Source organism: Peromyscus maniculatus, chromosome 7 (assembly GCF_049852395.1).
Source record: "Peromyscus maniculatus bairdii isolate BWxNUB_F1_BW_parent chromosome 7, HU_Pman_BW_mat_3.1, whole genome shotgun sequence".
Taxonomy (NCBI): Eukaryota; Metazoa; Chordata; class Mammalia; order Rodentia; family Cricetidae; genus Peromyscus; species Peromyscus maniculatus.
This window is the reverse complement of record NC_134858.1, coordinates 14,786,413-14,808,095: the sequence shown is the minus strand read 5'-3', so window position 1 is coordinate 14,808,095 and position 21,683 is coordinate 14,786,413. Positions and strand designations below refer to the sequence as shown.

The window sequence follows — 21,683 nt, the reverse complement described above, 5'->3', positions numbered from 1 at the left end:
CTTTTCAGCTTGGACCCTTGGTCCAGAATGAATCCCTCTATTCAGATTGCAGACTGGTTTCCCTCAGGTAATTCTCCTTTATATCCACTCCACAGGAATGGCCATCCCTTATTGTGTCTCTTTTGCTTGGTCCTCCTTCTTTGGGACTTATATCCATATTAGGATCTTTCTAATGTCTCTATATTCCTTTCTCTTCAGGCCTAAGAAGAATGGAACGGCCACTGGTGTGAATGCTATCTGCTCCTATCACCATAACCCAGCATATCCTGAGCTTGACACTCAGGGGCTTTATACAAAGCTGAGTCAGCTGACTCATGGCATCACCCAGCTGGGTAGCTACATGCTGGACCAGAATAGTCTCTATGTCAATGGTGAGTGTGGTCTGTGGTTTGCTGTGGAGTGTTTCCAGGCATCCTTTAATTTTTTTCTATGTCTGCCAAAGTTACTTGTGGTGTCTGTCTGATCTTAGTGTTTCTAGGTTTTCAGTAGTTCTTCAAAGAATTGAAAAAGCACACACAAATAATTAAGTAGCAAGAGCTTTAATTCAAAAGCAAAACAAAATATACAGACCAGATAAACTACAAGGAAGCAGTAAGCTGAAGCTCGATTTGCTCAAGAGCCTTTGGTCACCTTCTCAAGGCTCCTTTCTGTGGGTCCTAGAGGAGGCTGAGTTGTTTACTGGGGTTGGGTTACAGCTGGCTCTCTGTTTTGATTGTTATGTGTAGGTCATATAAACCTTTGCTCACTGCAGCTGTACTTTCTAATGATACATTTTCTTTTAATCATATTCATGTCTACTCATGCACTCATATGATGCTAAATAGAGAATTTTCCCTAAAACTGCACCCACACATCTAAAACCAGTTCAGGCTGCATTGGTACACCACCTCTCATTCATGGATATGTTTGCCCACAAAGGGACTAGCTAACAGGTGGTGGGTAGCAGGCTAGTAAGAAGTTGTGATGGTAGAGTGACCTACTGCTCGGACTAGAAAGGAATGTTAATAGCTTGACACAAATAGGGTCCCAGGTTGCTAAACTATTTTCACAAATACCTCACCAATACCTCTCCTCCCTATCTTCCAGGTTACACTCACCAGATTACAAGAACTACCCCTAGTGGTAAGTGACCCACTACCAAACCTCCCACCGTTATAGTCAGGGGGAAAACAATAGTCCCTGCCCATACCTTCAACCATCCCAGAGAGAAGGAGCTAGAAACAAGCTAGGGTATCACTGCAATAAAGCAAGTTGTGAATCAGTTACATTTTCTTGGCAGGAATCAAAAAATAATCATTAAATATTAATTGTGTAGCCAGGGATTGTGGTATGTACTTTTAGTCCTCACTACTTGGAAAGATGAGGCAGGAAGATTATTTAAACCATGGGTTTAAAGCCATCTTGAGGAGCATCAAGATGTGATCATAAAAATGAGTTGTTTCAGTGGGTGGATAGATAGAAGGTAAGTATACAATTCAAATGCCTTATGTAAGAATATCAGGCCTCCATCTCATGAACTAGGAAAGCCATCATCAGCAGTGATTGGTTGTCCTGAGCCTGCACTTACATGCCTTCATTCTATTTCCTTCTCTATGAAGCCAAGTTAGCCCTTATGTTGATTGTAGAGTAATACCCTTCCCTAAACTGTCACAAGGAAGACAGATAAATAACATGAAATTTGTTAACCAAACTAATATCATACATTTAAAAGCCTCCTGCTTTGTTGAGATTTAAGATAAAACTGTATGTAGTTGGGCTGGAGAAATGGCTCAGAGGTTAAGAGCACTGACTGCTCTTCCAGAGGTCCTGAGTTCAATTCCCAGCAACCACATGGTAGATCACAACCATCTGTAATGAGATCTGGTGCCCTCTTCTAGCCTGCAAGCAGAACACTGCATACATAATAAATAAATAAAATTTAAAAAAAAACTGCATATAGCTAAAATGATCACAATGGTAGTTTGGTATAAGCATAGTTTATGAAATGACTTTCTACAATCAAAGTAGTTAACACACATATCCCTGTAAATAGCTAGTGGAAGGGAGAGACAGAGAGACAGAAATAACAGGAAGAACATTTAAAATCCCTTCTCAGAACTGGGCCCAGTAACTAACACTTATAATCCCAGTACTCAGAAGGCTGAAGCAGGGGGATTGTCATTAGTATAAGACCAGCTTATGTCACATAGTAAGTTCCCAGTCCATCGTGTCAGTGTGAAACTTTGTCTCAATAATACAGAACCAAACCAAACATCATCTATCAAATCTTTAAGAATGATGGGAAAAAGGGAAAGAGAAAACCGGGAGAGGGAAGGAGATAAAGTACTGGGCTTTGCTGACTCCCCATGGGAGGCTTTACCTTTTTGGAGGAGGAGATGGGTGAGTTGTAGAGGGAAGGCTGTAGGGGAGTGGAAGGAGGGATGAGAGGGGGATCTGTGGTTGGTATATAAAATGAATAAAAAAATCTTCATAAAAAAATTCCATAAAAAAGAAACTAAGAATGATCATACGTATTTATGCATGTGTAGAAATGCCTGACTGAAACCACATTCTTTGTATAATTTACATCTGAAAATATCAATTACACATACATATTAACTAGTCACATATTTTACAATAATTTTCAGAATTTTACCTTCTTAAAACCTTTGTATATTTAAAGTTTCTTTTCTTTTTTTAAACAGTACTTTTAAGTGACCCTCAAATACATAATATGTTGCTAACATGTTCCAGGGTGAACATGTTGCCATTCATTTTTGCATTGGGTAATGTTTAAATCGTGTTAGACATATCTAACTCTCTGCTTATTATTTCTTTATAGTAAAAATAAAAAATTCTTTAAAATCCTTTCCCCTTTCTGAAGTTTGCAGTTCATTGCCATCATCTGTAGTCCTGCTCTCTGTAACAACACCAGAGTTCTTACATCAATATAGCTGGATCTGAAGGCTAGTGGATCAACCTTTCTCCATCCTCTTCCCATGCCTAGGCCTCCAGTCATCCCCATTCAGTTCTCAACTCCTATTAAATCACCTCTAGATTTCAAATATTTGTCAGATGTGTCCCTAAGTTGGTACAAATGAGAATTCATTCTCGATCTGTGCCATTATCCATTCATCAGTTGATGTACACTTCAGCTGAGAAACCATGCCTTTTGTTTAACAGATCCTCATCTTACACATACATATAACACACACACACACACACACACACACACACACACACACACACACACACTGATAGCACTATTCTATTCATTATCTCTGTAAGTTTGATCTTTTTCCTACTCGGAATTGTTTTGGAAATTTTATATAATAATTTTACAAAATATTTATTCCACTTACAAGTGAGATCATATTGTGTATTTTTCTACAAATTATTTCATATGATATAATAGCCTCTAGGCTGATTTGTGATAAACGTTAATTTAAGATCCAAGTGTCTGACCCATGTGTTCCTTGGGAAAAGGGTTGTAGATTCTTCCATATGGGATTCCTGTATGTTAACAAGTCTCATATGAGCAGCGGTGTGTTGTAGGAGCTCAGGGGAATGGTGAGACTAGGAGGGATTCCTGAAATGGAGTCTGACATGACAGAAGTGTGACAAGACAGAGAACAAGATAGGTGTATATACTTTCCCCATACCCATCATGTTGAACTCCTGAAGCATAAATGGGAGTTTTCTGGGTGAAGAAGGTAGAAGAACATTCCAGAAAACAGAACCCAAGTAAGCAAAAAACAAAAAATCTGAGTAATATGAACATCTAAAAAAGTTCCATTTTCCTGTGTTTGGAGTAACTTCCCATTTGTGAGTCCTCTATATCCCTAGCATGCACACCTTCTTTAGGTTCATTCTCATATCAGAGGTTTTCTATGTAACTCCAGTCCTGTGCAAAGAGCTAAGGGTCTTTACTGTAATCAGATTGGTGACTACCCTGATTGTTATCAGAGATACTCTATCTAGTAACAGCCAAGCATTAGGTTGAGCTCTGAGAGTCTTGCTGAAGGAAAGGAGAAGGGATTGTGTGAGTTGGGAGGGTCATGACAGAGGAACCCACAGAGATAGCTGACCTGAGCTCAAGGGAGCTCATGGACTCTGGACCAACAGTTAGAGAGCATCAGTGGGACCGACCTAGGCCCTCTGCCTGTGTGTGACAGTTGTGTAGCTTGATCTCTTTCTAAGACTCATACCTGTGAGGTCAGGACCTTTCTCAGGCACTTAGCTGGCTTTGGGTAACCTGTTCCCCATGCTGGATTATCTTGCCCAGCCTTGACACAAGAGGAGGAACTTTTGGTCCTCCCTCAACTTGATGTGTAATGCTTTGCTCAAGCCCATGGGAGGCCTGCCCCTTTCTGAATTGAGAAGGAAGAGGAGTGGATGCGGAGAAGGTAGATGGAAGTGGGAGAGGGAAGAACTTAGAGGAGATGAGGGAGGGGAAACTGCGGTTGGTACGTAAAATAAATGAAAAAAAAATGTTATTTAAATTAAAAATGGTCTTTTCTTTCTCTGTTATTGTAGGCTATGTGCTCCAGAATGTAACCATAAAGGGCAAGTACCAGATAAACTTTCACATCATCAACTGGGACCTTAGCAACACAGACCCAACATCTTCAGAGTATGTCACTCTAGAGAGGGACATCGAAGATAAGGTGAGGTCACTTTTAAATTGCCCATCTCTTCCTTCCCCGAGTACTCCTATCATTACTCCATCAGACTTATATCTGCCAAGTAATTAATTCAACTTTGCCGTGTTTCCACTTCTCTAGTGCTTACACAGGTACCAGTGTAGCTTGGTTGTCTGTTTCCCAGGCACAGAAACTGAAGCTCATAGAGGAGCACTGTGAGGGCTGAAGAGATGGCTCAGAGTGTAAAACCCTTGCTGGGCAAACCTAATGACCTGAGTTTGATTCCTAGATCAAACACCCCAAATCAATCCACATCTAAGGGTGGAAGGAAAGAAGTCCATAACATTGTACTATGACCTCCAGATATGTGCCATGGCATGAGTGAACCCCACATCATATATATAAAATAATAATAAATAAAAAATTTATCTTTCTGTTGCTATAAAAAATACCTGAAATAAACAGCTTGCCAAAGAAAGGTTTCTTTTGGACTGATTGTGTTAGAAGTACCAGTCTGCGCTCAGCCATCTCTGTTACTTTGGGTCTAAAGTGAGGCAGATCATAACCATTTCAGGAATGTGTGGATGACAGAACCACTCCCACGTGACAGCCAGAAAGTAAAGAAAAGAGAGGAAGAATTGGGGACAAGATCTCATCTTTGAACAGCATACTCCCAATTTCCTCCAATTAGACCTCTTCCCTTGCAGTTTCCACTACTTCCCAAGACTTCACTTAATTATGAACTCCTGGATGGATCATTCCATCAAGAGGTCAAAGCTTGGCTGGGCTGTGGTGGTGCATGCCTTTAAGTGTTCACTTGGGAGGCAAAGGCAAGTGGACTCTGAGTTTGAGGCCAGTCTGCTCTACAAAGCTAGTTCCAGCACAGCCAGAGCTACACAGAGAAACCCTATCTTGAGGGGGAAAAAATGTCAAAGCTTCAATTATCTAATCATTTCCTGTAAGCTCTATATAGGTACAGTAGAGAATGGGCCTTAAACATATGAGCCTCCCCCAAGGGACATTTCAGACCCAAACCATACCAGTTATGGGGTGCCTGGAGGTATATAGTAAGTCGGAGCAGAGCTAGTATTTGAACTGAGGTCTCCTTTGTCCCGAAACCCATGTTCTTTCCTTTGTTTCTAGTGATCTCTCCACCCCCGTGGGAATTCTCTCTAACCAACCTTCCCTACTCCTACTTCTAGGTCACCACACTCTACACAGGCAGCCAGCTACAAGAAGTATTCCAGTCTTGCCTGGTCACCAACTTGACGTAAGTTCTGAAGGTTGGAACCTGATCAGCTTCCATAGATTTAGCAATAATGGATGGATATGGGAGAACAGTTTTTTGACATAGAATTTAAAGTATAAACATGATAATTTTATATCCCAGACTAGCCTCTCTATTGAACAGTTTCACACATGATCATTTTATTTAATCCTCTCATAGGTCTCTGTGAGGTAGTTACAGTGGTCATATATGAGAATCTGAGCCTTGGATAAATGATTTTTCTGAAGACTATCAACATGAAATTTAAAAGCTGGTCTTAGGGAGAGGACAAAGATGACTGTGCTTGAAAGCATTGGGCCACCAAACATAGGACTTGCAATACTTGCAAAGTTCAGTGCCTTTGGTGTTCATTTATTTGTATATATGTGGTATATGTGAGTGCTACATTCATGTGTGTGTGGGTGAACAAGCACAGGATATCAGATGTCCTGCTATGTCACTCTCCACCTTTTTCCCTTGAGACAGGGCATCTCCCTGAACCTGGAGTTAGGCTTGCAGTGAGCAAGACCAGCAATTCTCCTGTCTGGCCCTAATAATGTTGGGTTATAGGACTGTGCACAGGCAGCCATGCCCAGGATTTTTTAGAAAGGTTCTGTTGTCTGAACTCAGGTTTTTATACTTATATTGTAAGTGTTGTCCACCTCTAAAATTTAACATGGGGATAATTATAGTAACATCTTCCACCAGAGTGACAGAAACCACATTTTAAGGATAGTAATGCATATCAAGTATTTAATATATGTAATACTGTAATAGTTTCAGCTTATTTCCTAGAAAACACATTTCCTAGAAAACCAGAAAAAAGGGGTCCTGAGGAATCTGGATAACCCCAATTCATACTCAGAGATCTATGACACTTTAACAGTAGCAGCTTGAAACACTGTTAGTATTCATTGCTATCTGAATTCTTATGGTCTCTGTTCCTAGGTCGGGCTCCATGATGGTCACTATTGAGGCATTGTTCTCCTCTTATCTTGACCCCAACCTTGTGAAGCAAGTCTTTTTAAATAAGACATTGAATGCCTCCTCCCACTGGCTGGGTGCCACCTACCAACTGACAGATCTGCATGTGATAGGTACATATTGTGGTGGTATTCTAATTGTACTGAAATGTGATTTTGATTGTATGTTAATAAATAAAGTTGCCCGGGGGTCAGAGCTATTAGAGCCATAGCAAGAGTGTGGCGGTGGTGGCACACGCCTTTAATCCCAGCACTTGGTAGAAGAGCTAGGTAGATCTCTGTGTGTTCAGGGATATAGCCAGCATTGGAGACATATGCCTTTAAGACCTGGGGGGCTGTACATACAGGCAGTGATGAGGCAATCACATGTTTGGGTTTACAACCAATGAGAAAGCAGAACAAAAAGACTATGAAAAGACATACACACAGGAAGTAGCTCTCTTTCGGAGAGCTAGGACCACCACAGGAGGGAGGGGGAGATTTTAGCTCTGAGCTCTGATCTCTTGGCTTTCTCTTTTACACTGGTTCTGTGTTTCTTATTTAATAAGATGGTTGGTTACATCTACAACATATGGTGGTGCTGGTTTTATAAGTGGAAGCAATAAGGTCAATTAAGTGAAAGAAAAAGGTTTCTGAGTAGTAGTGAAATAGAGGTATAAAAAAAGATTTCTGGAGGCCTATGTTCATGGTTCTTGCCTATGATTCATCCAAAAGAAGCAAGAAGAGGAATATGAAGCAAATACACCTAGGGATTTATTTTATTTTGTAAACTTTGTGAGTGTGGTGTACATGGTGTGGATGGAGAAGTTGATACCAGGTGTCTTTCTGTATTTCACTCCACTTTATTATTTGAGACTCTACCTGGATCTCACCATCCAAACATACTAGATCGTCAGTAAGACCTAACAATCCTGCAGTCCCCTTCTTCCCAGTGCTAGGGTTACAGGTGCATGCTATACCTCGCTTTTTTTTCTTTTTCTCTTTATTAAGAAATTTTTTATTCATTTTACATACCAACCACAGATCCCCCTCTCTTCCCTCCTCCCACCCCCAGCCTCCCTTTTATCCTCCATTCCCTCCTCCAAAAAGGTAAGACTTCCCATGGGGAGTCAGCAAAGCCTATACCCAGCTTTTTAAATATAATATTTGTATTAATGTTTTGAGAACTTCATTCATGCATACAATGCATTTTGGTCGTATGCGCCCCTGCTCCTCCCTCAACTCCTTACATATCCACCCTCATCTTCCACCACCACCCCCAACTTAATATCCTCTTGTTTCTCATAACCCACAAAGTCCAGTTTGTGATGCCCATATATTCATGGATCCACTGTGAGTCACACACTGGATGTGGTGGACCTACTAGGGCCACACTACTACAAAAAAAAATAGACTCTTTATCCATCAGAAGCCTTCAACTGCTAGGCTCCTCAGCTAGGCATAGAGGCTTGTGAAGTCCTCTCTTCATACTGGAATATTTACAGAGACAGAATATTGATCTTGTACAGACCTTGTGATGACAACCACAGATGCTGTCAGGTCATAAACATGGCTATACTATTATGTCTACAAAATGCTGATTTGCCCCAGTCCTTGCTGACCACTGGCGCTTCTTACAGTCTTTCTACATCCTATTCCATAATGGTCCCTAAACCTTATGGGGCAGTGTGTGTGATATAGATGTCCCATTTGTGGCCGAGCACTTCAGAGAAATTTATTCTCTCTACTTTGATCAGTTATGAATTTCTTTATTAACAATTGTCATTATGTGCTATGCAAAGGAACTTCTCTGGTGAGGTGTGAAAGTAGCATTAATCTATAGGTAGAGAGATATGAATTCATAAGATAGTTTATACTATGTAAATTTAGCAGAATAATAGTAGTAGGTCATTTCTCCCAGTTTTTTATGTGGATGCTAGGGATTCAAACTCAGGTCTTCATGCTGGTGCAGTGAGCACACACTGACTGAGTCATCTCCTTAGCATCCTACATGTAAACTAAGATGAGCTGCCTCCTCGGGTGCCCATAATGAGTAATTAATAGCTGATTGGTTGTTGACAAATAGTTAATATGGAAGTTTTACCTCTCTCTCTCTCTCTCTCTCTCTCTCTCTCTCTCTCTCTCTCTCTCTCTCAGACATGAAGCCACCCATTCTTCTGCCAACAGAAGTCCCAACAACCAGTTCCAGCTCTCAGCATTTCAACCTGAACTTCACCATCACCAACCTACCCTATTCCCAAGACATAGCCCAGCCAGGGACCAGCAAACATGAGCAAAACAAAAGAAGTATTGAATATGCGGTGAGAATCATGTTGCTTCTCCACTTCATTCCCAGGCAGAAACTGACTGTGAACACTGGGTCAGTGGGTAACTTTTTAAGAATAAGAGTTCTTGAAAGCACATTCTTATTCCCATTTATAAATTATGAAGAACACAAAGAGACTCAATAGCTAGGAAAGGGTGCTACAGCTATGTCATGCCCTGGAACAAGACATCCTGTGCTTGGGCTTGCATTTGTCAATGAAAACATAGATTGGGAAGTATACTTAGTGGCGAATGGAACCTGAGGTTCTGACATAGAGAACATGGCCCTGTCTTTCAGCTCAACCAGCTCTTCAGAAACAGCAGCATCAAGAGTTACTTTTCCGACTGTCAAGTTTTAGCCTTCAGGTAAGCGCCAATTCAGGGTCTATGGACCCTGAGGACATCTTGATCTCAAACTCATTATGTAACTGAATATGACCTTGAATTTCTGGTCCCACTACCTCAACCTCTGGTGTAGAGTGCTGGGATTACAGCCCTGCACCATGAAATCTAGGAAATTACTAATGTGTAGAGTCTCTACATTGTAACCGTGCAGCCATGGGGAACAGTCCTGGGACAGCACTCCCCTCTAGTGGCCTTGTCAAGGGTAGCAGCCACAATGTAAGTAAAATAATTACCTTGCATGGAGACTTGAGTTTGGATCCCTTGTACCCATATAAAAACCTCGCGTGGCCCCATGCACCTGTTACCCAGAGCTGGGCAGGGGGAGAGAAACAAAATGATTCTCTTTTCATAATTTCTTGGCTCCTATTTTAGGGAAAACAACTCAAGGGATATAAAATTGTTGCCTAAAAGCTAGCATTTCCATACAATAGGAAGTCCAACTATCTTAGAAACTTAGCTGAGTTTATGAAGCCTACTGGATATAATGGTGATTGGTAGGAGGGGTCATAAAATCCAGAGTATAGAACTACAGCAAATATACATCTGCATAAAAAATGGCAACATTCAAACAAGCTTTTATTTGAGTAATTTGGATTTCAACATAAAATACTTTATCTGTGGATGAGAGTAAGAATCATCAAACTACCACATGAGGCCAGGCATGGAGATATATCTGTAACCCCAGTACTCTTTTTCCTAGAGAACTGAGGTTCCGATTTGTGAATTTAGACTTATTGCTGGGATTAAAGGCGTGCACCGCCATCACCCGGCGACAAAACAACTTTTAAAAGAACAAAAAAGGAAACTTGATTACTCTTTTATTAGACTTTGAGAGAAAAACAGCATAGGCAAGGTGTAAATTCTGGGACCTTCCAGGAAGAGGAGAGAGAAAAGGAAAAGAAAACTCTATGCTTTTTGAGTCAAGTTAAGCCTTGGGGGTCTTCAAACAGTATATGAAGTATTTATGCCAGAAGGGTGAAGGAAGTCTTCAGAGAAAGAGTAAGACTGCTTAGATTGCCAGGGAAAGCATGGTTAGGACACTGGCTGGCACATTAAAAATAGATAGAAGGGAGAAAGGCAATGATTTTTTAATTGTAACTCGAAAAAGCAGACAGTGGGGAGCTGTAAGCAAGTGCATCAAAGAATGTGAGTATGAATACATAACTTTTTAGGAGGTTAATTGTTCCTATCTCCTTAGCATTTCCTAACCTGGTTGGATTAACTCTTAAAGGAGATAGTGTTATATAATGTTCTTAACTTTGAGGCAGAACAGATTATCATGGCTCTACCCATGGATAGAGGTAGAACTCAGAATACATTCTTTTGACCAGAAAGAAGAAACTTTGCCTTAAAAGATTTCAACAAAACTATAATATTGCCACTTTTTCATATGAATTTGAAATTTTAAGAAACACACATGTAATGCTTTTCTAGTGTTAACAAGGAATCAGGCTGTGAAATCCAAATCTGATTATGAGGGAGGAGTCCATCTTCAATGGCCTGATACCTGCTAATGTCTGTCTAAGTATTGAAGACCAAGGCAGGAGGATTAGGGGTTCAAGAGCAACCAAGACTATACAGTGATACCCTATCTCAAATAAGCCATCATTGTCTCAATAAATCAAGTGCCTTCATGATCTGAGAATCTCTCTCAGTCGATAAGATGTCCGAGTAGATAAAAACACACTTGCTGCCAAGAATGATGTTTAAGCCCCAAAATGCTCATGATAGGAGAGAACTGACTCCTAAAAGTTGTCCTCTGACCTCCATATCAGCCATGCAACACATGTGAACATACACACACACACACACACACACACACACATAAGCACAGTGAAGATGTTTTTCAAAAAGACAGCAGAATCTCACATGAGGAGAGATCTAGGAGGCCATGGTACTGTAGACTGCATGTGATTATGATTCCTGGTTGACTGTCTCTGCCAACTATGTCCATTTAGGAAAATAATAGTAGCGGGTTTACTCTTGAGGGCTATGAGCTCCACAACTGGGTTCTTGGCCAGATTTACAGTGTCAGGCATATTTCCTCCCACAGAGCAAGCAGGTCTTAAATCCACTTGGAGAGCAATTGGTTACCCCTATACCATTTGTGCCATTATTGAACCCATGGCAAAGTCATAATTGTAGTTCCCAGGATTCACAGCTGAGTAAGACTGCTTGTGATCACCCCCCAAGCCCAGAATCCTGAATAGCACCTCCCAGCACTGTGAAAGCTGGCCATTAGGGAGGAAACTTCCTGGTCAGTTCCAGCGTGATTTCTCCATGTCTTAGGTAAAAAAAAGTGTGTGGCGCCTTCAGCAACAAGGTCTTAGCCTGGCTTTAGCTTATGTAAGCTCTTTGTAGGCAACCACAGCAGTTGTGAGCTCATAAATGCAGTGGTCCAGTTTTATCTAGAAAACACTGTTTCACAGCCTTCCTCCATGACCTCTGGCTCATACAATCTTTCTGCCCCATTACACAATGATCACAGAACCTTCGGAGGACGAGTATAATACAGAATACTCATTTAGGCCTCTGCCACATTTCTAGTATAAAGTATCAACAATTAACACCTGTATCAGAAAGTGCAGGTGTAGAATGTGGCATTGTTGGACAAAATTCTCCAAGAAAGAGAATAGCAACAGAGAATCTACAACAAATGTAGAATAGCAGACACTGTTGTTCATCCTCTGTGCCCTCTCAGGTCTGTCTCCAACAGCAACCACACAGGAGTTGATTCCCTGTGTAACTTCTCACCATTGGCTCGGCGAGTGGACCGAGTTGCTATTTATGAGGAATTCCTTCGAATGACACAAAATGGCACCCAGTTGCTGAACTTCACCCTGGACAGGAAGAGTGTCCTTGTCGATGGTAAGGCTCCCTGGTCAGTGAAGACAAGATGACATTCCCAGCCATGGGTTCTTAGATAGATTTCTTCTTTTTTCAGAGTAAAATTTGTGATGTCTAATTGATTTTAAAATCTGAATGAAAATGCTAAATGAAGCAAGGGTAGGAAGTGACAATCATTTGTAAATACTATTTTAATTGAACAAAATTAAATACTTAAATTTAAGCAGTGGATTATAACTATATTCTGTATTTCTGTAAAGTTTTATTTAAATGAATAGCCAGGCATGATGATGACTGTCTTTAGTCTAAGTTCTATCAAGGCAAAGGCAGGTAGATCTTTACGAGTTCAAGGGCAGCCTCAAATAAATAGTGAGTTCCAAAAGGGCTATATAATGAGATCCTGTCTCAAAGGAACAAATTTTTAAAAAAAAAATGAATAAAGCATGCCTGAGGGTATATCTCAGTGGTACGGAACTCTCCTCCCATGTCTAAGACCTTGGATTTTATACCTACCCTCAAATAATAGGAAAAACTGGCCAGATGTCATAGCATATACCTTTAATCCTAGCAGTCGGGAGGCAGAGGCAGGTAGATCTGAGTTTGAGGCCAGCCTAGTCTACAGAGTGAGTTCCAGGACAGCCAGGGCTACACAAAGAAACCCTGTATTGAAAAACTCAAAATAAGTAAATAAGACATTCTCATATGCAATCTATGTTTCATTTATTTCCAGGATATTCTTCAAACAGGGAGGATGATGTGATAAAGAATTCTGGTAAGTTTCAGAGTAGTCCATGCCTAGGGTATCATAGCAGCATGTTCTCTGTAACCTTGTTATCAAGTGCTGTATGCAAAGGGTCATAAATGAAAGAGGGTCAAACCATGGCAAGGACTGATTAGGTAAAGTGGACAGACATTAGGGTTTTCTTCCTATTGGAAGCCCATACAGAAAGAAGTGGGGTGTGGGGTCACATGAAATTGAGCCACTAAGCTCTCTCCACAAGATTCATACCCATTCTCAGGCCACACAGGGCTGAGGAAGGATTGCCAGGAGGTGGTGATGAGGGATTTATTCTAGTATTTATCTCCCCAGGTCTTCCCTTCTGGGCCATCATTCTCATCTGCTTGGCGGTACTACTGGTACTCATCACATGCCTGATGTGCTGTTTCCTGGTGAGCAAGGGAAGTCCCGGGGGGGGGGGGGGGGGTGCGGGAGGGTCCTGTATTCTCAATACTGAATTGTTAAGAACTTTTAAGCAGGCAAGCCCAAACAGCACTTCCTTGGTCTAGGATGGTCCTAGGATGTGACATTTGTGTCACATAAATGAGAATGTTCTCCAAAAAAATGATGCTGCCTAGTGTCGTTGTAGCCATCTAAGCTTATTTAAAGAATGTCTATAATGTTTTTATAATGACATTGCATTTGTAATATAAGGCCCTAATGTTATGCAGTGCATGAATGTCTATTGTAGATACACAAGTCCTTCACTGGTGATAGGATTTGTGAATATTTTCCTCTAGATTGTATGTGGCTGACCTTTTAAATATACTTTTTTAAATTTTACTGCAATCAATATTTTATTTATTTATTTATTTATTTATTTATTTATTTATTTATTTATTATTTGCTTTTAGCCTAGGCTGGCTTCAAATTCACTAGGTAGCCAAGGAGGATCATGAGTTCAAGACCTCCGTCCCTTAGTTTCTGCCTCCCAAGCAATGGGATGACGAGTGTGTTCCACCATACTCAGTGTCTATTTTATTTTTATTTGACAAATAATGTGTGTTTGTATAAGCTGTGAGGTATACATTAAAAATAACTAAACCAAGTAAATATCATCTTATCATTTTGTATGGTATGAATCCTACCCTTGGCATTTATGAAATATGTATTATAGTAACTGTAGTCAGTGTGTTCTACAATGGAATTTAAAATTCTAACATTAGTCATTAGTGAAATTCACACAGTAATATAGCACAATGATTAAAACAATAACTAGAAAGTTGATACTAGTAAGTGCTGGCAAAGATATAAAGTAACAGGAACACTTACTGAGAACTAATGGAATGTAGGTTGGTCATTTCTTTGAAAGTTACATATACTTGCCAAAGGACATACCCATTCTAATCCTATTAATTTTTGCATGAAAAATGAACAAACCTATCTATAAGACCTGTGCAAGTTCAAGCCAGACAAAATTCCAGCACTGAAAAGGGAAGGTAGATACAGAGTCCCACTCCTAACCAAGAAACTGTAATTTACACTTGCTGGCAAAGGGAAAAATCATTTTTCCCCCAATGGAGTGTCAGTAGATTTGCCAACCACACTCCAGAGCAGGCACTATAGCCAGGAGTAGTTGACCAACACAAAATGAACTTCATTGGGATTTTTTGTGGGAGTGGGGCTTTTTTTGGCTTTTTTTTTTTTCTTACTGAGTTTTCATTTTGATTTTTTCTTTTTTTAAGAGAGAGAGTGTAAGAGCATGAAGTTGAGTTAGGTTAGGAAGGTGAAGAATATCTGGGAGGAGTTGAGGGATGAAAAATAATCAAAATATATCATATAAAAAGTTCTTTTAAAGACTATAAAAAAGAGAACATCTATCCAAAGATTTGTAAAAAAAAAAATGTGAATAACTACCTTTTTAGTCATAGCCAAATTTAAAACAAGAAATGAGAGAAAGAAAGGAAGAAAAGAAGAAGAAAGGGAGAGAGAGAAAGGAAGGAAGGAAGGAAGGAAGGAAGGAAGGAAGGAAGGAAGGAAGGAAGGAAGGAAGGAAGGAAGAAAAGGAAAATAGACAGACAAAAGTGAACTCAACCTGAAAACAAAACAAAAAGTTTCCATCAAGAAGTATAGCTCAACAATTGAATGCTATTCAGTAATAAAAAAAATAATGAATGGTTGATCTGTAGAGACAGAAATTAGCCCTGAGATTTCTTGGAATATATTATGTTTGCAAATGTCAGAGAAGAAATAATTATGATGAAGCATAACATAGAGATGATAAATGGGTGTTTTTCATCCCCTTACTACATGATAGTTTAAAGGGTTACAATAAAAACTTATAAATAAATTATTTCTTTTTGAAACAGAATTTCACTATATAGCCCAGGTTAGTATTAAATTAACAACTTCCTAATTGATGTGAGTAGACATACTACTGTGCTTCACTAAATCATTCACTTTAAATATGTTGACTTTATTTCATGTCAATTATTTGTCCTTTAAGCTAGAAAAATGACAGTGAGGAGGAAGCACAGAAATTAGGATGAGAATGAGACAAGAATATTAGGGAAAAAATATAAATAAGTAGATATGTGCTTGATAGTTAGAAATATAGAGAGAGATAATATGATGGATAGATGGTTGACAGAACCTAATTGACAGAAGGATATGCAGATGGTTGATAGTAGCTATATAGATAACAGACAGTACATGATAGATAGATGATAGAATCATAAATGATTGCAAGATGATAAATGATTCAGAGGCAACTGATGACACAAGCAGAGACCAGATTACTGATGTATGACAGAGAAGTTTATACATGATTGATAGCTAAATGTTTAATGAATATTAATAAATTAATTCAAAAATAGAAATAATAGATATATGGGTGAAGTAATAGTTGAGACTAAGAGAGAGAGAAAACATTTTAAGGGAGAAACCCAAACAGAAAAAGGAAGAATAGAGATATAAGAAAGATCAGGTCTCTAGCTTTGGCCATGTTTTCATTCCTGCTATCTCCCCTACCTGGATGGATGACTAATTCATTCTTATGGCTTCTCCTGACCCTCACAGGTGACTGTCTGCAGAAGAAAAAAGGAGGGAGACTACCAGGTTCAACGTCACCGCCTAGGTTACTACCTGCCTCACCTAGACCTGAGGAAGTTCCCGTGACTCCACCTACCTTTTCCCTAGCAGGATCCAAAGAATAAATAAACCACATTGGCCAGACTCAGCACCTGTGACTTTCTTTTTTAATTTATTTTATAATTTAATTTAATTTTACATATCAGCCACGAATTCCCTTGTCCTCTCCCCCCCCCACCCCCCCCACCCCCACCCCCATGCCTTCCCACCAGCCTACCCCCCATTCCCATCTCCTCCAGGGCAGAGACTCCCTTGGGGATTCAGTTCAACCTGGTAGATTCAGTTCAGGCAGGTCCAGTCCCCTCCTCCCAGGCTGAGCAAAGTGTCCCTGCATAAGCCCCAGGTTCCAAACAGCCAGCTCATGCACTGAGAACAGGTCCTGGTCCCAGTGCCTAGATGCCTCCCAAACAGATCAAGCTAATCAACTGTCTCACCTATTCAGAGGGCCTGATCCAGTTGGGGGCTCCTCAGCTATTGGTTCATAGTTCATGTGTTTCCATTCATTTGACTATTTTTTCCTGTGCTTTATCTAACCTTGGTCTCAACAATTCTTGCTCATACAAACCCTCCTCTTTCTTGCCAATTGGACTCCTGGAGCTCCACCTAGGGCATGGCCATGGATCTCTGCATCAGGTTCCCTCAGTCATTGGATGATATTTCTAGCATGACAATTAGGGTGTTTGGTCATCCTATCACCACAGTAGGTCAGTTCGGGCTTTCTCTCACCCATATTCCAGTAGTCTATTGTGGAGGTACCTTTGTAGATTTCTGTGGACCTCTCTAGCACTTTGCTTCTTCCTATTCTCATGTGATCTTCATTTATCATGGTCTCTTATTTCTTGTTCTTCCTCTCTGTTCAATCATACCACAAGGGCACTTGCTCAGCTATGTTCATATCAGCATTTTTTGTAATAGCCAGAACCTGGAAACAACCTAGATGCCCTTCAACTGAAAAATGGATAAAGAAAATGTGGTACATATACACAATAGAATACTACTCAGCAGAGAAAAACAATGACATCATGAGGCTTGCAGGCAAATGGATGGATCTAGAAAAAAATCATCCTGAGTGAGGTAACCCAGACTCAGAAAGACAAACATGGTATGTACTCACTCATAGGAGGATACTAGATGTAAAACAAATATGACTAGACTGCTACTCACAACTCCAGGGAGGCTACCTAGAAAACAGGACCCTAAGAAAGACACAGGGATTGCCCAATGACAGAGAAATTGATGAGATCTACATGAACAACATGGACGTGGGTGGGGGTAATGAAGGGCAAGGGTCAAGGGAAAGAGAGCTTAGGGGAGCAGGAGATCCCAGCTGGATCAAGAACAGAGAGGGAGACTTTCTTGACTTTGTCACTGAGGAGGTCCTTGGGAACTAAGTGAGAAATATTCCTCTTTTGTTAAGACTTCATGAAAATTGTTAGTTTTGGTCTGTGGCCTCATAGTATGTCTTTCTTCAGGCACAGCAGAATTTGTGAAACTACTTGTATTAATTACTTTTCTTCCTGCTAAAACAAAATATCTGACAAGAGCAATGTAATGAAGGGTTTAGTTTAGCTTACAGTTCCAGGGGGACACAGTCCATTATAGTGGGGAAAACATGGTAGCCGGTGCAGGCACCAACTGGTCATATTACACAAACAGTTAAGAAAGAGAAAACAGGAAGTGGGGCCAGGCTATCACATCTCAAAGTCCAGCACCCTATGGACCTCTTCTTCAAGCAAGGCTCCATTTCATAGCTTTCCCACAACCACCCAAGTGTCAACAGCTAGAGAGACCGAGTGATTAAACATGTGAGACTATAAGGAACAATCTACATTCAAACCACATCGGTATAGAAATTGTCATGGTGTAGAATGAATACACCCCTTCAGTGTGGTGTGTGCTCTCCTTGTCATTCACTGCATGTCAGCCATTGCACTAATATGTGTTTCTCCAATTTCTCTACCCCATGAAGTCCTAGCCATCTCAAGGTTCTCTTCAACTTGGATTCTCTGTGCTCATCTTCTGCAGAACTTCCACCCAAATTCTCTTGGGTCATTACCCTCTCCCCTTATGGATCATCCAAGATAACAAAGTAGGTGAAGGAATGAGTGAGCAGGTCAGAAATGACTCTAGAATTTAGACTCAGAACTTGGGGCCTAAGGCATATGGAAGTCTGATTCCATGAATAATGTAATGATTTTTCTGAAAGTAATGTTTTAAATGTAAAAATCAATAAAATATGGAGGAAGACAATAGGAAAAGTCAAGCCATTTACATTTTCTTCCATCTTCTTGTGGTCTGAACACAAGTAAACAGCGTAGACTAGCCTTACAGCTGTCTTGCTTCTAATTTCCTGGAATACATTGCATGATCTCTACATACTTTTTAAAAACTACATTGTGTGTGTGTGTGTGTGTGTGTGTGTGTGTGTGTGTGTGTGTGTGTAATTTGTGCATATATCTGGGTTTTTTTTTTTTGTTTTGGTTTTTTTGTTGTTTTTTTTGTTTTTCAAGACAGGGTTTCTCTGTGTAGCTTTGCGCCTTTCCTGGAACTCACTTTGTAGACCAGGCTGGCCTCGAACTCACAGAGATCCAGCTGCCTCTGCCTCCCTAGTGCTGGGATTAAAGGCATGCGCCACCACTGCCTACATATATCTGTTTATCTGTGTATGTTATGCCACTTATATGCAGGTGCCTACTGAGGCCAGAAAAGTGTGTTGGATTCCCCAGAAGTGAGTTACAATGCGTTGTGTTCCACCAGATATGGATGCTAGAGATTGAGTTTGGGTCATTAGAAAGAGTAGTATGCACTCTTAACCTGACCTCCACACATTTTGAAAATCATAAGCAATGATAACCAATGGCTACAAATCAAAATGATGGCATTGTAAACTTCCTTTGATGTGAGTCTTGTACCCTCAGTCTACTTAAACAGTCTTTCTTTGAGAATACACTCAAGAATATGATAGTTAAAATTCTTATTGATAAATGCTATAATATACTTATTACAGTTATGGATTAACAACTTCCCAAACAAGCATAATTTAATCTTATTGGAGCATGGTTATAGATGTAATTTTTTATTTAACAATGTTAAGTACAACAGATGACAAACTCAGTATGTTATCTTTATTATATAACTGCTGTGGTCTAAGTGTACCCTCCAAAATCTATATGTTAGAAATGCAATCCTCAAGTGTTTTGTAGTTAGTTTCTCTAACTTAAACATTACCTTTAGGTTGAGGGAGCTTCCTAATCCGTGAAGTACTGGAAAGATGGCTCAGCAGTTAAGATCAAAATACTGCTCTTTTGTTCTCTTTCTAGTCCATATAAGGCAGCTCACAACCACCTGTAATTCCAGTCACTCTCTTCTGACCTTTAAAAACACCTGCTTGCACATACATATGCACACATACAAACACATACACACACACACACACACACACACACACACACACACATGACTGAGATAGAAATTTACAAGATTCATGGGGCCTATCTCCAAGGATAAAACACAGTAAACAATTGTTGGCCACAGGAGAATACGCAGTGTAGCTGCCTTCAGATTCTGAAAGGAGCTTCAAGGCTACAGCTGTCTTAAATAATCGCCCATCCTAGAGTAGGCATTTCTGTGATGCAGCTGCCTTTACCTGTAAGCAACTCCCATGGTTCACCAAATAGACTTAGATGGTTTTGTTTCTTTGGTCTCTCAGGGATGAGTGTTTGTTCAGGTTTTGCCAGAAAAACTCACAGAGCACCAAGGCAACAATTTTAAAAGTTGAGGATAGTAAGTGTTCTGGTCATGTGGGCTCTCCCTGTCTCACGAATGGAATCAAGCTGATATTGCCATAGGTCTTGTGGGCATGGGTTCTTCTGCCTCCTTTGATTCCAAAAAGGGGCTTAGTATTTTTCCTCTTTTGTTCCTGCACCTTCTGCCAGAGAAGGATGAAGCAAGAAGCTACACTTCAGATATCACCACTTGGATCTTAGAATTCCCAACCTTCAAAATCATGAGAGAATAAATTATCAACTGAGTGGTCTGTGGCTTTGTGTTATAGCAACATCCCATGGACATGGACAAAGACACCATCCTTGAGGGGTTTATTTATATGTTATAGCTGAAGGGATAGAGACTCAAAGACATAAGCTATCTAGAGCAGGAAGGAAAAGAATTGCTTAATGTAGCTGGAGAGTTTCTCTCCAGCTCCCACCAATCCCTGCCAGTCCGACAGCCCACTTATAAAATAAACACACAGGCACTTATATTATTTAAACTGCTTGGCCATTAGCTCAGGCCTGTCATTATCTAGCTCTTACTTTTATATTCAGCCCATTACTATTAATCTATACTTTGCCATGTGGCTCATGGCTTACTGGTACCTTACATCTTCCTTGTCCTGGCGGTGGCTGCAGTCTCTCTCCCTGCCTTCTTCTTTCCTCAATTCTCCTCTCTGTTAGCTCTGCCTATACTTCCTGTCTGGCTACTGGCCAATCAGTGTTTTATTTATTAACCAATCAGAGCTACAAATTTGCTATACAGAACATCCCACAGTAACTTAAACTCAAGTTATTGATCTAGACAAACTATATAGAGAGAAATAGAGGCAGCCTAGAATAGCAGCACACACCTATAATCCCACCATGCAGGACACTGAGGCAGGAAGCATATGTGCTCTAGGGCAGCCTGGGCTACACAGTAAGACCCTCCAGAGAAGGAAAGAGGAAAGGAGAGGGAAAGAAAAAGGAAAGAGAAATGAATCTTGGTACACAGACCAATTCTAAGCTAATCTTCCGTAAGTCTTAACTGAGAGAATATACACCAAAAAGAAAAAGTGATGAAAAAACAGAAAACCACTGGAATGAAAAAAATCAGTACTGAGAAATGTATTAATCTAAATTAATATTAATTAATTAATATTAATCTAAATTAACATTCAAATACATGCTGACTACAATTCCATATGAATACCAAATTGTAAATACAATACACAGAAGAGGAAGTTTTAAAATGCTTCATTTCTAGGACAGATATAAACAGTATGTTCTGTTACTTTTTTAAAGGCATCAACAAGCCAGGCTGTTGCCAAGACTGCAGGTTGCCCTCCACAAACTGATGGCAAGGGCACAGTGGTGTCCTGCCTGCAAGATAACTACTGCAATGTTGGCACAAAGCTTATGGAAGTTACCAACCAATGTCTGAGTTGACTAAAGGTCCATTCCACAGGATAGAACCTGTGCCTGACACTGCTTGGGTGACCAAGAACCTGAGACCAGATAGTTCAGGGACTTAGGGTTAAACCAAATACTGTTTATGGTGGTTTGAATAGGAATGGCCCCATAGGCTCATGTATTTGAATGTTTGGTCATTTGGGAGTGGTGTTCTTTGAGACG

The 21,683-nt window shown here is 40.2% G+C and overlaps 1 protein-coding gene across 1 annotated transcript in view; it reads left to right on the top strand.

Annotated features, from left to right (window-relative positions):
• Positions 1-16,376, top strand: part of Muc16 (mucin 16, cell surface associated) — a 188,035-nt gene extending 171,659 nt beyond the window's left edge. The window contains exons 95-106 of the mRNA XM_076575603.1: positions 9-67; positions 199-371; positions 1,087-1,122; positions 4,516-4,646; positions 5,825-5,892; positions 6,838-6,986; positions 9,009-9,172; positions 9,475-9,542; positions 12,283-12,449; positions 13,159-13,200; positions 13,519-13,598; positions 16,225-16,376. Coding sequence (XP_076431718.1) covers positions 9-67; positions 199-371; positions 1,087-1,122; positions 4,516-4,646; positions 5,825-5,892; positions 6,838-6,986; positions 9,009-9,172; positions 9,475-9,542; positions 12,283-12,449; positions 13,159-13,200; positions 13,519-13,598; positions 16,225-16,323 — 1,236 coding nt within the window. The 3' untranslated portion in view covers positions 16,324-16,376. The remainder of the gene's footprint in view (positions 1-8; positions 68-198; positions 372-1,086; positions 1,123-4,515; positions 4,647-5,824; positions 5,893-6,837; positions 6,987-9,008; positions 9,173-9,474; positions 9,543-12,282; positions 12,450-13,158; positions 13,201-13,518; positions 13,599-16,224) is intronic.
• Positions 16,377-21,683: the final 5,307 nt, after the last annotated feature.